This window comes from Staurois parvus, unplaced genomic scaffold (assembly GCF_062004578.1).
Source record: "Staurois parvus isolate SC_StPar_1 unplaced genomic scaffold, SC_StPar_1.0 ptg000395l, whole genome shotgun sequence".
Lineage (NCBI taxonomy): Eukaryota > Metazoa > Chordata > Amphibia > Anura > Ranidae > Staurois > Staurois parvus.
The window spans coordinates 1,015,879-1,031,179 of record NW_028318191.1 but is presented as its reverse complement, the minus strand read 5'-3'; the positions used below and the strand labels follow the sequence as shown (position 1 = coordinate 1,031,179).

Below are 15,301 nucleotides of genomic sequence, written 5' to 3'. Positions count from 1 at the left end.
TATTTTGGACTTTTTATGGTGTAATGTGATATATTGAAAATCAATAAAATATTTATAATATGAAAAAAAAGTCCCTGACCCTATCCAAAAACTCAGAAGATCAAAAAAGCATAGATGTGAACATGTTCCATAGGAAACCATGGTAAATAGACTGTAGTGAGTTTCTGCAAAAAGCACTAGAAAGTGCATTGGTGTGAACGGAGCCTTAATTTCCTTACACACGTAGGTGTTTACATGCATTTAGAGCAGGGGTGGGCAAACTTTTTGACTTGAGGGCCGCAATGGGTTCATATATTGGACCCGGGGGCCGGACCAAGAGTAGATGAATTATGTGTATGTGTCATCCATAGTTAGTAATATTCCCCCATAGTAAGCATAGTAATTAATCCCCCATATAGTAATTCATCCCCCATAGTAATTCATCCCCCATATAGTAATTCATCCCCCATAGTAATTCATCCCCCATAGTAATTCATCCCCCATATAGTAATTCATCCCCCATAGTAATTCATCCCCCCTATAGTAATTCATCCCCCCTATAGTAATTCATCCCCCATAGTAATTCATCCCCCATATAGTAATTCATCCCCCATATAGTAATTCATCCCCCATAGTAAATCATCCCTCATATAGTAATTCATCCCCCATATAGTAATTCATCCCCCATAGTAATTCATCCCCCATATAGTAATTCATCCCCCATAGTAATTCATCCCTCATATAGTAATTCATCCCCCATAGTAATTCATCCCCCATATAGTAATTTATCCCCCATAGTAATTCATCCCCCATAGTAATTCATCCCCCATAGTAATTCATCCCCCATATAGTAATTCATCCCCCATAGTAATTCATCCCCCATATAGTAATTCATCCCCCATATAGTAATTCATCCCCCATAGTAATTCATCCCCCCTATAGTAATTCATCCCCCCTATAGTAATTCATCCCCCATATAGTAATTCATTCCCCATAGTAATTCATCCCCCATATTGTAATTCATCCCCCATAGTAATTCATCCCCCCTATAGTAATTCATCCCCCATATAGTAATTCATCCCCCATAGTAATTCATCCCCCATATAGTAATTCATCTCCCATATAGTAATTCATCCCCCATAGTAATTCATCCCCAATATAGTAATTCATCCCACATATAGTAATTCATCCCCCATAGTAATTCATCCCCCATAGTAATTCATCCCCCATATAGTAATTCATCCCCCCTATAGTAATTCATCCCCCATAGTAATTCATCCCCCCTATAGTAATTCATCCCCCATAGTAATTCATCCCCCATATAGTAATTCATCCCCCATATAGTAATTCATCCCCCATAGTAATTCATCCCTCATATAGTAATTCATCCCCCATATAGTAATTCATCCCCCATAGTAATTCATCCCCCCTATAGTAATTCATCCCCCATAGTAATTCATCCCCCATAGTAATTCATCCCCCCTATAGTAATTCATCCCCCATAGTAATTCATCCCCCATATAGTAATTCATCCCCCATAGTAATTCATCCCCCATATAGTAATTCATCCCCCCTATAGTAATTCATCCCCCCTATAGTAATTCATTCCCCATATTAATTCATCCCCCATATTAAGTCCCAAGTCCCCCCTGTGTCAATTCACTTACCTTTGCTCCGCGCGTTCCTCTCGCCGTGTCCCGCGCCGTTCCGGTGTAGCATGAAAATCTGTCTCCTATGAGAATCTGTCCCTCTCGACGTATCTGCGCATGTGCCAGTTTCAGGCATTAGCAGCCGATCGGCGATCTTCGGCACATGCGCAGATACGTCGAGGGGGACAGATCCTCATAGGAGACAGATTTTCATGCTACACCGGTCTTCAGGGCGGACTGTGAGAGGAGCCTAGCGGGAGCCTAGCTCCGCGGGCCGGATTAAAAGGTCCGCCGGGCCGTATACGGCCCGCGGGCCGTAGTTTGCCCATTGCTGATTTAGAGGCTGACAAAAAACATCACATGCCCCTTGAGGAAAGGAGAGTTCAACCAGAAAAAAACACTGAACACGTGACTAAACGCACCTAAGCCCTGGGCACATTTTGTGCTTGAGCATTTATTCATATTTCAATGGCCACAATAGATGAAAATTATGGGTAATAAAATGAATGAACACTCAAACGCTGACTTTCCTGAATGCGCCTAATCTCATTTGTAAAATGCGACTTTATGTGTGTTTTTAATGCTGATAAGAGAAAAAGGTGTTCAGAAGAGCTGGGCATATACCCCATGTGCACGAGGCCTTCACCCCTAAGGGCCAGTTCACACTACATGCGTTTTACTTGTGTTTTTTCTGCATCCAAAATGCACTGAAAGTAGGTTATATGGTTGTCAATATCATAGTTTACATCAGTGCTTGTAGTTCCAGTGCGTTTCGGATGCAAAAAAAAAAAGAAGTAGAACATGCTGCATTTTTTCTGCACAGAACTGTACTGGAACGTGGTAAAACACATCAAAAATGCACCGGAGCGCACTGGAACGCACCTATGTGCCTATTTAAATTGAAGAAAGAGAGAGGGGAAAAACTTAAGTGGAATGCATAAAAACCGCACTTGAACATATAAAAAATGCACCAGAACGAGCCAAAAACGCACATGCAAAAACACATCCGGAACGCATCCAGACTGCGTTTCTATAGTGTGAATCGGCCCTAAAAGTCCATACCACAACTGCGTGTATTGTGTATTGCACATGGTTGCAGGGACCCATGCACTTGAAAGGTGCAAGTGCCATCCGCTGAATGTGACAGGGTTTCTTTCCACAGCTGACATAGCATGTGATCCCCTGATTGCTGCCTTTGCAGCTTAAGCCTGAGTTCACACTTGGGTGGTGCGGAATATCACATGTGATTCGCTCAGGAACTGCATCGCATTCTCGTGCAAATCACATGCGAATTGTGTGCTGTGCAATTTGAGTCACACATTTTGTATGGGTCAAATCACACCGCATCCATGCCGAAAAGGTGCAGGACCCTTTTTGGTCTGCACTAGAATCGGGTCGCATGGGTATTTACACCTATGCAATCCAATTCTGCACATCACACTGCGTTTTGCGAACCGTTTTTGGGGTGTGGTTAACATACACACCCGCAGCGATTCACATGAATGGGGTGCGGTTGTGATGCAGTGCGGAATTTGCACAGAAACCGGTGCGAATTCCGCATCGCATCAGTGTGAACCCAGGCTAAAGGGGAGCGGTTGGGGGTGTTAAAAACACAGCTTAACTGCCCCCCCCAACCCACAAGCGTGAGGCTGGGTTCACACATATGCGGTGCGGTATATCGCATGTGATTTGCACAGGAACCGTACTGCATTCCTGTGCAAATCACATGCAAATTGTGTGTGGCGTGATTGGAGCCATACATTTTGTATGGCTCCAATCGCACCACATCCGCACCAAAAAGGTGCAGGACCCTCTTTTTTGGTCCGCACTAGAATCGGATCGCATGGGTATTCACACCCATGCAATCCAATTCTGCACATCGCACCACGCTTTGCAAACCATTTTTTGGGGTGTGGTTAACATACACACCTGCATCGATTCATATGAACGGGGTGCGATTGTGATGTGGTGCGGAATTCACAGAGAAAACACTGCAAATTCCACACAGCATCAGTGTAATCCCAGGCTATATGAGCCCTTAGGCCTGTTAGCTGTTTTATCACCCCCTCTGGAAAGCAATTAGAGTTGGATATGATGCCTCCTGGATGCCTGTTTTGACCTTTGAAATCTGGCAGCACTGTATTGTAGCTACCTGCGTTACATGCGACTGCATGACATTTGCAGTGTAGCGCCGTGTACTGAAATGGGTCAGGTTTGGCAACAGTTCCACTTGCCAAATGCAACAGGCTGTATCATGTTCACCACAGCGCAGAGATGTGTACTAACATGACTGCAAGCCATTGTTAACTTGTGGTGGTTAGGGGGTGGCAAAATCGTGACTTAACCGCCAATTTTTACAGCTCCTGAGTAAACAAAGCCTAAAGCGCAAAAAAAAAAAAAGAAATGGATCAATGCAAACGTATGAGGTTTTAGTATAAAAATATTTAAGTACTCTCTTTATTCAATAGTTTGTCATAGAGCTTGATTGTACACATTAACTTTCTTCAAAACCTGGTATAAGAACACGCTATTTATTACAAACAAGGTCCTAAACTTAGTGACAAGGGGCTCCTGCGCACTCATTCCTAGCTGGGAATCCGCCATTCTGAATCCACTAACAACGTCTTATACTGACGTCACCGGTGATTCTCTCGCGGCACTTTACAGGCATCTTGGACTCGGGAGCGCGCAGTAGCAGCTTGTGCACATGCGTAGAAATAATTGTAGCGGCGTGAGCGCGCATTGTATCCGTTCTTCACTAGTTACGGGTTCGCAGGTAGTTTGGACACCGTGAAGTTTCAAAGCATGGCAGAAGGGTATCTTGTGAAAGTTGCGGCAGGAGCTCCAGGTAATGGGATGGGGTTTTTTTTACTTTTGCGGAGATGATCTTTTGTGGTGGTTAATATGAATGAAAAATAATCGCAAAATGTCACTATGGGAAATACATAGCAATGGACTAAAATTTTTAGAAACGTCGTTGAGGTAAATTGTGCAGCAGAGTCATGAAGGCCTACAGATATATAGTGAGTACAGACCTCGTGGCGCAACGGTAGCGCGTCTGACTCCAGATCAGAAGGCTGCGTGTTCGAATCACGTCGGGGTCAAGTAGTTTTGATTTTGTCCTTTTTTTTTGTTAAAAATAAATGCTATTTGTGCCTGTGACTATCTGTTGTGTAATGTAACATCATACATTTACTAGCCGACATGCCAAACTTTACACTAGTCATTTTAATTTAGGAGACTCTACTATACTATATAGAGTTCAGGGTAGGGTAAGACTGCCATCTACTGGCAGCTTCCAACTAGTGTTTTCAGTAATCTATAACCACTTGCTTCCAGAGGATTTACCCCCCTTCATGACCAGGCCTTTTATTGCTGTTCGGTACTGCGCTATTTCAACTGGTAATTGCGCGGTCGTGCAATGCTGTAACCAAACGAAATGTACGTCCTATTTTTTTACACAAATAGAGCTTTCTTTTGGTGGTATTTGATCACCTCTTTGTTTTTTACTTTTTGCGCTATAAACAAAAAAAGACCGAAATGTTTAAAAAAAAAAAAAAACAATATTTTTCACTTTTGTTTATAAAAAATATCCAATAAACTCAAAGTTAGTCATAACTTTAGGCCAAAATGTATTCTGCTACATGTCTTTGGTAAAAAAAAATCTCAGTACATGTATATTAATTGGTTTGTGTGAAAGTTATAGCATCTACAAACTATGGTATATGTATTGGAATTTACGTAGCTTTTACTTTCTGACTGTCTATCACATTTCTTGTCAGAGCAGTACAACCCCCCCTCCAAATGACCCCTTTATGGAAAGTAGACACCCCAAAGATTTTGCAGAGAGTCATGTTGAGTCCATGGAACATTTTATTTTTTGCCACAAATTTTTTTAAAATTACAATTTTTTTTTTTTACACAAAGTTGTCACTTTAATGATATATTGCTCATGCATGCCATGGGTATATGTGGAATAACACCCCAAAACACAGTCTTCTACTTCTCCCCCGAGTATGGGGATACCACATGTGAGAGACTTTTTGGCAGCCTAGCTACATATAGGCCCCCAAAATCCAATGACCACTTCAGGCTTGCAAAGGGCATATTTCCTCATATCACTTCCCCACTACCTATCACAGTTTTGGCGGCCCTAAAATGCCAGGATAGTACAAACACCCCTACAAATGACCCCTTTTTGGAAAGTAGACACCCAAGGAATTTGATAAGAGGCATGTTGAGTATTTTACAGATATCATGTTTGTCACAGGGTTTTGAAAAAGAAAACAAAAAATAAATTTGCCAAGAGCTGCTGCTCACCCGCAAATGCGGGCAAGTGGTTGGCAAGTAGTTCAAAACAAGAAACCTTAAAAAAAATGTAATACTTTTATCAGAATAATACAATGTTGCCATAGTAACATTGTACTATTTGTGTGTGTGTGTGTGTGGGGGGGGTGATCAGGGATTTTTTTTATTTTTACCCTTTTCTTTGCAGGAGAAATATAATTTCTCTTGCAATGTAAAGCTTGCTGTCATGAACCTAACTCATTCATGAACTGTCATGAATGAGTTAGGTTTTTGGCAGCTCAAGATAGTGATCTTTGATTGGCTGGAGCTGGTCACATGGTACAGGGTGCTGTGATTGGCCCCATGTATCATGTGCCAGCTGTGGGACAATCACAGCTCACTCGGAGGAGAAGCAGAATTGTTATGAATGAGCTTGATTCATAACAGCTTTGCTTACATTGTGATCATGTGATCGCATAGTGATCACATGATCACCGGGTCCCATTCACCAGGATCTTCATTCTGCTGTGTCTGCCAAACACAGCAGTTGTGTGGGGGAGTGCGGCTTGCCCCCCTGTGTTAGTACAGCCAGAGCGACTTACGGGTATGACGCTTTGCCTGTAGATGGCACCCGGCCGCAGTAAATTGCGGATGGACGGTTCAAGAAGCTGTTAAAGCAGAACTACACTGTATCTGAACACCACAAAGCAAAACCTCAGTTTCATTCATTTTTAACATTCAAAGCAAACCAGCAAACCCATCCATCCATGTCTCCATGCTTTATTTTGTTCAGCAATTTGGCTGTGGCCATCTTGAGTAAGGGCAGATGATTCATATAGCATTTACTTCTTGGAGTCCTATCTTCCTTTAAAGTGGTTATAAAGGCTCGAGGTTTTTTACCTTCATGCATTGTATGCATGAAGGTAAAAAACCTTCTGTGTACAGCAGTGCCCCCAGCCCCCTTAATACTTACCTGAGCCTCATCGCGGTTCAGCAATGTGCACAACAGTTTCGGCTGTCCTAGGTCTCTGCCTCCTCATCGGCAGAGACAGCAAGCGAGAGCCATTGGCTCCTGCTGCTGTCAATCACAGCCAGTCAGCCAATGAGGAGAGAGGGGGTGGGACCAAGCTGCTGCTCCGTTTATGAATGGACACACGGAGCAGTGGGTGCCCCCATAACAAGCTGCTTGCTGTGGGGGCACCCAACAGACAGGAGGAGCCGGGAGAGCCTGCAGGGGACATGAGAAGAGGAGGATCCAGGCTGCTCTGTGCCACACTGCACATAGCAGGTAAGCATAGACATGTTTGTTATTTTGCTTAAAAAAAAACAATGAACCTTTAGAATCGCTTTAACTCAAGCATGTAGGCAGGAGGGTGTGCTTAGGTTAGAAAACCCATCCTCCCCGCCTGAAGACTCCAGGGATGTAAGACATCATTTGCTTAGGCTTGGAAACTAGGAGGTAACTGAAGAAAAGTTATAACAAGTAAATATGATATACCTTCCTATCTATTTACTAATACTAGCAGCATAAGGATTCAAAATAGTCAATGTTGATTGACAGAGTGAAGTTCCACTACTGGGGTGTATGAAGTGTTTTAGTTAGAAAATTGAGCAGTCACTTGTCATCTTGCAGTTTTAGATTGTTTAACACTATGTCAGTCCCTGGACCTTTTCCAAAATTGCAGCTGCCAGGAAAATGCATAGTGCTATGTGGTTCCCAGTATGGGAAAACTCGCTGTGGTTTTCAGTGTGTGAGGCTGCTGTTAAGAACTAATGGCACCCCCGTGTGTCTACTAACAGCAGCATATTTTTGATGTGGGTCCGGGAAAGCCTGTGATTACATGCAGTCCTGCACCTGCATATAGTGTGAACCCAGCCTTAGAGTTCATGCATGTGGATGTTTGTAGGCATTTTATGTACCTAGTGTACATTTCCTGGTGCTTTCCAGTGCCTTGGGTGCCACATATAGCCTACCATACAAGTGAATGACTGTATGTGGCTGTACTCAATGCTTCTGAGCATTGGCATTTAGCTGTGCATGCACATACAATGTATTTCTCAAACATGAAGGTTGTGCATGTGGGTATTTTGAGTAAGTGCAGATGCAAAGAATCAGTTTTTACAAGAGTAAGGTCACGTACAGTCATTCTTTAAGGCCTGGTTCACACTATTTGTGTTTGCGGTCTGTGCTTGCATGGGCATGGCAGCTCATTCATTTGAATGGGCTGCCATGCCTGCGTTTCCCACAGAGAAAAGGTGCTTGCATCATTTTGGAAGCACAGTGGTCAGGAAATTGCATGGTGCTTTTACGGTTCCCACACCTGCAAATGCCCTGTGGTTTGAGATGCGTGGGTGGGTGCCATTAAGAATGAATGGCAGTTCCGTACTTTTTAACCAACATCACGTTTTGACTGCGGGAGGTTGCGGGTACAGGAATCGCTGTGATTCCCGCACCCACAGCCATCCGTGACAGTGTGAACCAAGCCTTATATGGCAGATTGTATGCAGCAACTGCGGCTCCCCGAGCACAGGGTTATTTACACTAGGCATAAAAAAATGCCTATAAATGTCCATGTACATTAATCCTTGGCTTTGACACACACTTTACTGTGCACACATTACTGTAATACACATTGTAGTGCATTACATTTTGAATGGTATCCCAACACACTAAAACAACACAGCTCTAAAACATGCTATGCGTGATAATGCACTACTGCCTGTTAGAAAAATTATGCAAATTTTTGTCATGTGTGTGGCATCACGTTTTGTGTTAAAAGGAACCTTCACTCAAAAGAAAAAAGTTGTCCCTTCATATTCCTCCACCATCCACAGTTTGCAAAAGCCAGGATTTGTATTTATTTATTTGCTTTTTTTACTTTTTTTACTTTTACATACCACCCTTGCCTGCATTCTTGCTTTGGCGATGTGGAACTCTGCCACAGAAGCTCACTGGAATGTTACATGTCTCAGGAGACATCGGCTTCTACATACAGTTGCAAGAAAAAGTATGTGAACCCCTTGGGATTACGTGGAGTTTTGCATGAATTGGGCATAAAATGTGCTCTGAACGTCATCTAAGTCACAACAATAGAAGAACACAGTCTGCTGAACATAATACTACACAAACATTAGATGTTTCCATGGTTTAATTGCCCATAACATGTAAACATTCTCAGTGCAGGGAGGAAAAAGTATGTGAACCTTTGGACTTAATAACTGGTTGACCCTCCTTTGGCAGCAATAACCTCAACCAAACGTTTCCTGTAGTTGCAGATCAGACCTGGAGTAATTTTGGACCACTCCTCTTCACAAAACTGTTTTAGTGTAGCAATATTCTTGGGATGTCTGGTGTGAATCGCTCTCTTAAGGTCATGCCACAGCATTTCAATCGGGTTGAGGTCAGGACTCTGACTGGGCCACTCCAGAAGCGTATTCTGTGCTGTTGCAGCCATTGTTTTGTTGAATTACTTGTATGCTTTGGGTCATTGTCCTGTTGCATCACCCATCCTCTGCGGAGCTTCAGTTGGCGGACAGATGGTCGTACGTTTTCCTGCAAAATGTCTTGATAAACTCTGGAATTCATTTTCCCATCAATGACAACGATCCGTCCAGGCCCTGAGGCAGCAAAGCAGCCCCAAACCATGATGCTCCCTCCGCCATGTTTTACAGTGGGGATAAGGTTTTGATGTTGGTGTGCTGTGCCTTTTTTTTCTCCACACATATTGTTGTGTGTTCTTCCCAAACAACTCAATCTTGGTTTCATCTGTCCACAGTATATTTTGCCAGTAGTGCTGTGGAACATCCAGGTGCTCTTTTGCAAACTTCAAACGTGCTGCAATATTCTTTTTGGACAGCAATGGCTTCCTCCGTGGTGTCCTCCCATGTACTCCATTCTTGTTTAATGTTTTCCTTATTGTCGATCTGTCAACAAAAATGTTAGCATGTGCCAGAGATTTCTGTAGGTCTTTAGCTGACACTCTGGGATTCTTCCTTACCTCATGCAGCATTCTGCGCTGTGCTCTTGCAGTCATTTTTACAGGACGACCACGCCTAGGGAGAGTAGCAACAGTGCTAAACTTTCTCCATTTGTAGACAGTCTGTCTTACCGTGGACACATGAACATCAAGGCTTTTGGAGATACTTTTGTAACCCTTTCCAGCTTCATGCAAGTCAACAATTCTTGATCGTAGGTCTTCTGAGAGCTCTTTTCTGTGAGGCATGGTTCACATCAGACAGTGCTTCTTGAAACCAGTAAACCCAAAACAGGTGTGTGTTTTTTAAGGGCAGGACAGCTGTCAGCAACACATCCAATATCATCACACTGATTGGAGTCAAGGTTGGCTCACTCCTGGCTCCAATTAGTTCTGGGAGAAGTCATTAAGCTAGGGCCTCACATACTTTTTCCTCCCTGCACTGTGAATGTTTACATGCTATGTGCAATTAAACCATGGCAACATCTAATGTTTGTGTAGTATTATGTTCAGCAGACTGTGTTCTTCTATTGTTGTGACTTAGATGACGTTCAGAGCACATTTTATGCCCAATTCATGCAAAACTCCACGTAATCCCAAGGGGTTCACATACTTTTTCTTGCAACTGTAGTTCTGGTGGAAGAACCTGTAAGTGTAGTCAAGAACCACGAAGAGAAGTAAGCACACAGTGATGTCGGAGAGGAAGATGACATGGCAGCGGAGTGATGATTAACAGCATGACAACGCTGGATTTACTGAGTGGGTGAGTATCATAATTGAGAATAGATTGAGGATGAGGTAAGAAGCCACAGTTCACAACTGAGCATTTTGTTGTACTTTTTCAGGCATTTCTGTAGGCATGATAACATTCAACATCAAGAATCCCATTCTTCTATCATTCTCATTCTTCTGTTGTGGTCTCACTTGAAGCTCGAAGTGTGAATAGGTACACAGGCCTATTTTGGAGTTGTGCATTTTTGGTCCTGTAAGTTTTAATGGAAGCGCCTGTAAATGTGTGACACAAGTGGTTTACACATGGACAACTCTGCTTTCCTCCACCTCTCATGCTCCCGTCCTGAGCGTGTATACATGTGCATAAAAGATTGCAAAACACCTAAAAAAGGTGGGCGTATGTGGAAATTAGCGCATTCAAACTGCCTGAAAAATGCCCAACTCAAGTTTGAATGGGGCAGATGGCATAAAAAAAACAACACGGGTGAAGTTCCTATTTAGGGCAGCCCGTTTATTTTAAATGATGCATTTACGTTTGACATAAAGCTTGTTAATGCAACGCACATAACTGACAGTTTAAACAATCCGTCCTGAAAGTTAACACAAAAAAACATTCAGGGTGTATTTACATTTTTGTGGTGCACTAACGCACCATTGTGTTAAGGCAGTTTATTGAAACAAATGGACTGTCATTAAACCAAAATGTCCTGGAAATTGGAGGTGACCCAAGTTTTGCAATGCAACACATTATTACGCATTGTGGTGCACTCAAACACAGCTACATTGTTTTAGTTTGTTGGGGTGTTGTTCCGAATGAATAGTGATGCACATAACAAGCATTTCCGCACATTTTACTAATACAGGCATTAATGCAGTAATGTAAGGGCTCATTCACACCAGCCTACAAAACTAAAACAGGCTGCTGTCCATTGGGTAGCAGAAGTGTCTTGTGGGTTTACCTTTTTTTCTGATGAGGTTCAGTGAGAAAAAGTTGCATCATGTCTGCATTTTTACACAACACACTGGAACCCACCTCAACTCAGTATTGTGGTCTTCTATGTCCCCTTGTGTTGAGTCTATGATGATCTGTGCAGATTAGTCCAGGATAGGCACATCGTTATAAGTCTTGTTTACACTTGCGTTTTTTTCTGCCCCCAACTACTGCCCCTTAAGATGCAAAGCAGCGGATGGGGATGTGCACATGCCAAAGAATTGCAGCATGAGAATTGCAACACAGTGCATGTAGCCCGGATGCTGTTCACACATTTTGTATTTTTTGTGTGCCAGTGCACTGACATACAATAATTATTACAGGTACTTATATAACACCGCCAATTTACGCAGCGCTTTACATATATATTGTACATTCACATCAGTTCCTAACCCTCAAGGGGTGTACAATCTAAGGTCCCTAACTCACATCCATACATACGCATACTAGGGCCAATTTAGACAGGATCCAATTAACCTACCAGCATGTCTTTGGAATGTGGAAGGAAACCGGAGTACCCAGGGGAAACCTACACAGGCACAGGGAGAACATGCAAACTCCAGGCAGGTGGTACCATGGTTAGGATTCAAACCAACTACCCTAGTACTGCTGGTGAAAATGCAAACCATTGCCACTGTGCTGGCCTGAAAACTTCTGAATGGATTGTCCAAAACTATGGAGATTCCTTGAAACTGAACCTGTATTTGAAAACCAACAAACATAATAATAAAATCTGTTTGACAGCGGGGGGGGGTTTACACACAATCTGGTGGCTACAGCCATCTGGATCGTGTATAAAACTGAAAGGCAGACTCCTGCCTGTCAGGTGGAAGCACTCAGGCTGCTACACTGCTGCCTGAGTGCTTCCACACACCCCGTGTGCGCTCCCCACTGTGTATTTCGGGCTTGTCCATCTGCAGGCTCAGGGCCGACATGGTACTAAGTGCCTTTAATTACCACCTTAAACCGCCACAGAACCTGTGTAATTAATGTGTTTGGGTTTAAGGGGGTGAGGTGGCAACCCTACATGGTGGGTGGAGGAGAATGGACACACGTCCGCTCTCCTCCCCTTCTTGCTGTGACCTGGAAAGCAACATGTATGACGTCACTTCCAGGTCACCCTGTCACTTTCTTTGTTATGTGCATTGCAATACATTCAGTGTAGCTCAGAGGAGAGATGGAGAGTCTTTTATGTACTTCCGACGATCGGCAGTTGTCAGAGCAGAGATCGGCACCAATCATCAGGGCACTGATGATCAGTGCCCAGCAGTGCCACCCACCTGTTCCCACCAGTGCCCATCAGTGCAGCCCAGCAGTTGCGCCAGTCAGTGCCCAGGAGAGCCGCCAGTCAGTGCCGACTATCAGTGCCAGCTCATCAGTGCTGCCTATCAGTGACAATCAGTGCCTCCTATCAGTGCCCATCAGTGCTGCCTATCAGTGCAGCCTCATCAATGCACATCAGTGAAGGAGAAAAATTACCTGTTTGCAGAATTTTATAATAGAAACAAAGAAACTATTTTTTTCAAATTTTTTGCTCTTTTTATTTGTTTATAGCGCAAAAAGTAAAACACCCCATGGCGAATAAATACCACCAAAAGAAAGCTCTATTTGTGAGAAAAAAATGATAAACATTTCATATGGGTACAGTGTTGCATGGCCGCGCAATTGTCATTCAAAGTGCAACAGCGCTGAAAGCTGAAAATTGGCCTGGTAAGGAAGGGGGTATAAGTGCCCAGTAGGCAAGTGGTTAAAGAGAACCTGTCACCTACAAATCATCACATAGGAGACATTGTGTCCATATTGTGTTTTTTTTATTGCAAAAAAATATAGGCATACCCAAGCAAATAACATCCCCCCCAAAAAATTTTGAGGCCCCCCCCACCTCCATATACACACATGTATGAATGATACCGTGTGCGTAAAAACATCGATTGCAATACATATGTTTTCATAGCGTCATGCACACCGGAATGAGAGCAATAAATCTAGCACAAAACCTCTGCCATAACACTAAACTGATGACCTATAGGGGCTTTTGAAGCATTGTCTATAGAAAATATAGGGTACTGAAGTTTGTTGCCATTTCACGGGCGCACACAAATTTAAGGTTTGACGTGTTGGGTATCTATTTACTCAATGCAACCTCATCTTTTATATTTTACCAAAACCCTGGGTAATTTTTTTGCATTTGTTTGCCCTAAAATTGTTTTTACTGACATTTTGCGTTTGTTAGACCTTTGCAGTAAAATTGTGTGAATTGGAGCTACCACTGTTTTATTCTCTATGATGTCTGCTTTCAGACAATATATATTGTCTGGGGGTTTTGTTTAATCTTCAGGCCTAAAATGATTTTTTAAAAATGTGTGCAAAAATGAACAAATGGCTCTGGCAGAGAACGGGTTAAAGGCACTTTGATTTATTAAGGTAGATATGATAGTGTTAAGTCTGCCAAATAATGCCTATGAGCCTTCCTCCCTGAGCTGCACAGGAGATTTTAATGGAGGCCTAGCTAGATAATGAGACATTTAACTCCTTTCAGGTCACTGAGTCTAGACAGAGGAGTAGAGCATAGGGAGACTGAGCTAGGAACATGCACAGCTAAATGATTGCAGGGATGCTGAAGAGTGTCTGAAGAGGCAGGAAATGGGAATTGACAGGTGGCTGACCTTCCAGGATGGGGAGACTGTGAGCTAGGAGTCTGCACATCTAAAATGCTTCTGGGAAGCCTGTCTTCCACATAACTGCTGAGTCTGACAAGGCTGGAAATTTGAAGTGGCAGGTGGCTGAGTATCTCAGTGCAGCTCTAAGTGGACAGAAAAAATAGCTGAAAGGTTATATTTGCCTGCATATGTTAAAGGAGCCAAGGTATGTTAAATTACACTTCTTCAATGTACTTTACTCTTGTGGACTAACTTTGTGTAACACTTCACTGGCTATAACTAATGAGCATGTCATTTTTTTGAGGGGATTGGAGCAGTAAGACAGTACTGAGAAAAATGATTGCTCACTGCTCTTTTGCACCTTTCCTCTTTGCTTGTGCTTTAGATGTGTTTAAAATGATGCTAACTAATTTGTGTTCTGTGCTTTATTAGTGAAGACACAATGGAAATGGGTAAATGCAACACACAAGGATCATGTACACTCATGGGCACATGTTAAGTTCTCTGTATAATGTGCACCTCGTGGGGACATACTAAAATGAATGACAGAATGGAATGCCCATAGACTTTAACAGGGCAGTGGAATGCCCATAGACAATATTGGAACAGAAGGGAATGCCCATAGAGAATAGTGGAGTCAGAAGCACTAGACATATCACATAAATCCTTAGCAGACATGCTCTCCAAGTTCAGTGGTGATGTTAAAAATTGAGGTTAAGTGGGATTGTTATTGTTTTCTATGGAATGACAGAAGCGAATGCCCATAGAATATAATGGGAAACAAAATATAAACTCATTTGCAGACAAATCTTGAGCATTTAATTTTTCCCACGTGTTCCCAAGTAGAGTAGGAGATTGTAAAATTAAAATAATTTGGGATTATAGCTGTTTTCTATAGAACGACAAAGGCGAATGACAAAAGAGAATGCCCATAGGGTATAATGGGAACCGAGATGCGACATGGAGTTGGAACTATTAACCTCCCTAGCGGCATTCCCGAGTGTAGCTCGGGGTAAAATGTCAGTACCA

The 15,301-nt window shown here is 42.8% G+C and overlaps 1 protein-coding gene and 1 non-coding gene across 7 annotated transcripts in view; both read left to right on the top strand.

Annotated features, from left to right (window-relative positions):
• Positions 1 to 4,320: 4,320 nt before the first annotated feature.
• LEMD1 (LEM domain containing 1) overlaps positions 4,321 to 15,301 on the top strand; it is a 201,257-nt gene continuing 190,276 nt past the window's right edge. For 5 of the 6 annotated variants that reach the window (XM_089686357.1, XM_089686358.1, XM_089686356.1 and 2 more), the window contains exon 1: positions 4,321 to 4,476. In XM_089686357.1, the coding sequence (XP_089542483.1) occupies positions 4,434 to 4,476 (43 nt within the window). In that variant the 5' untranslated portion in view covers positions 4,321 to 4,433. Of the gene's footprint in view, positions 4,477 to 14,280; positions 14,478 to 15,301 lie in introns of those variants that run through there. The other variant, XM_089686355.1, reaches the window with a different exon arrangement.
• On the top strand, positions 4,661 to 4,732 carry TRNAW-CCA (transfer RNA tryptophan (anticodon CCA)). The gene has a single exon. It is a non-coding gene; the product is annotated as a tRNA-Trp (tRNA).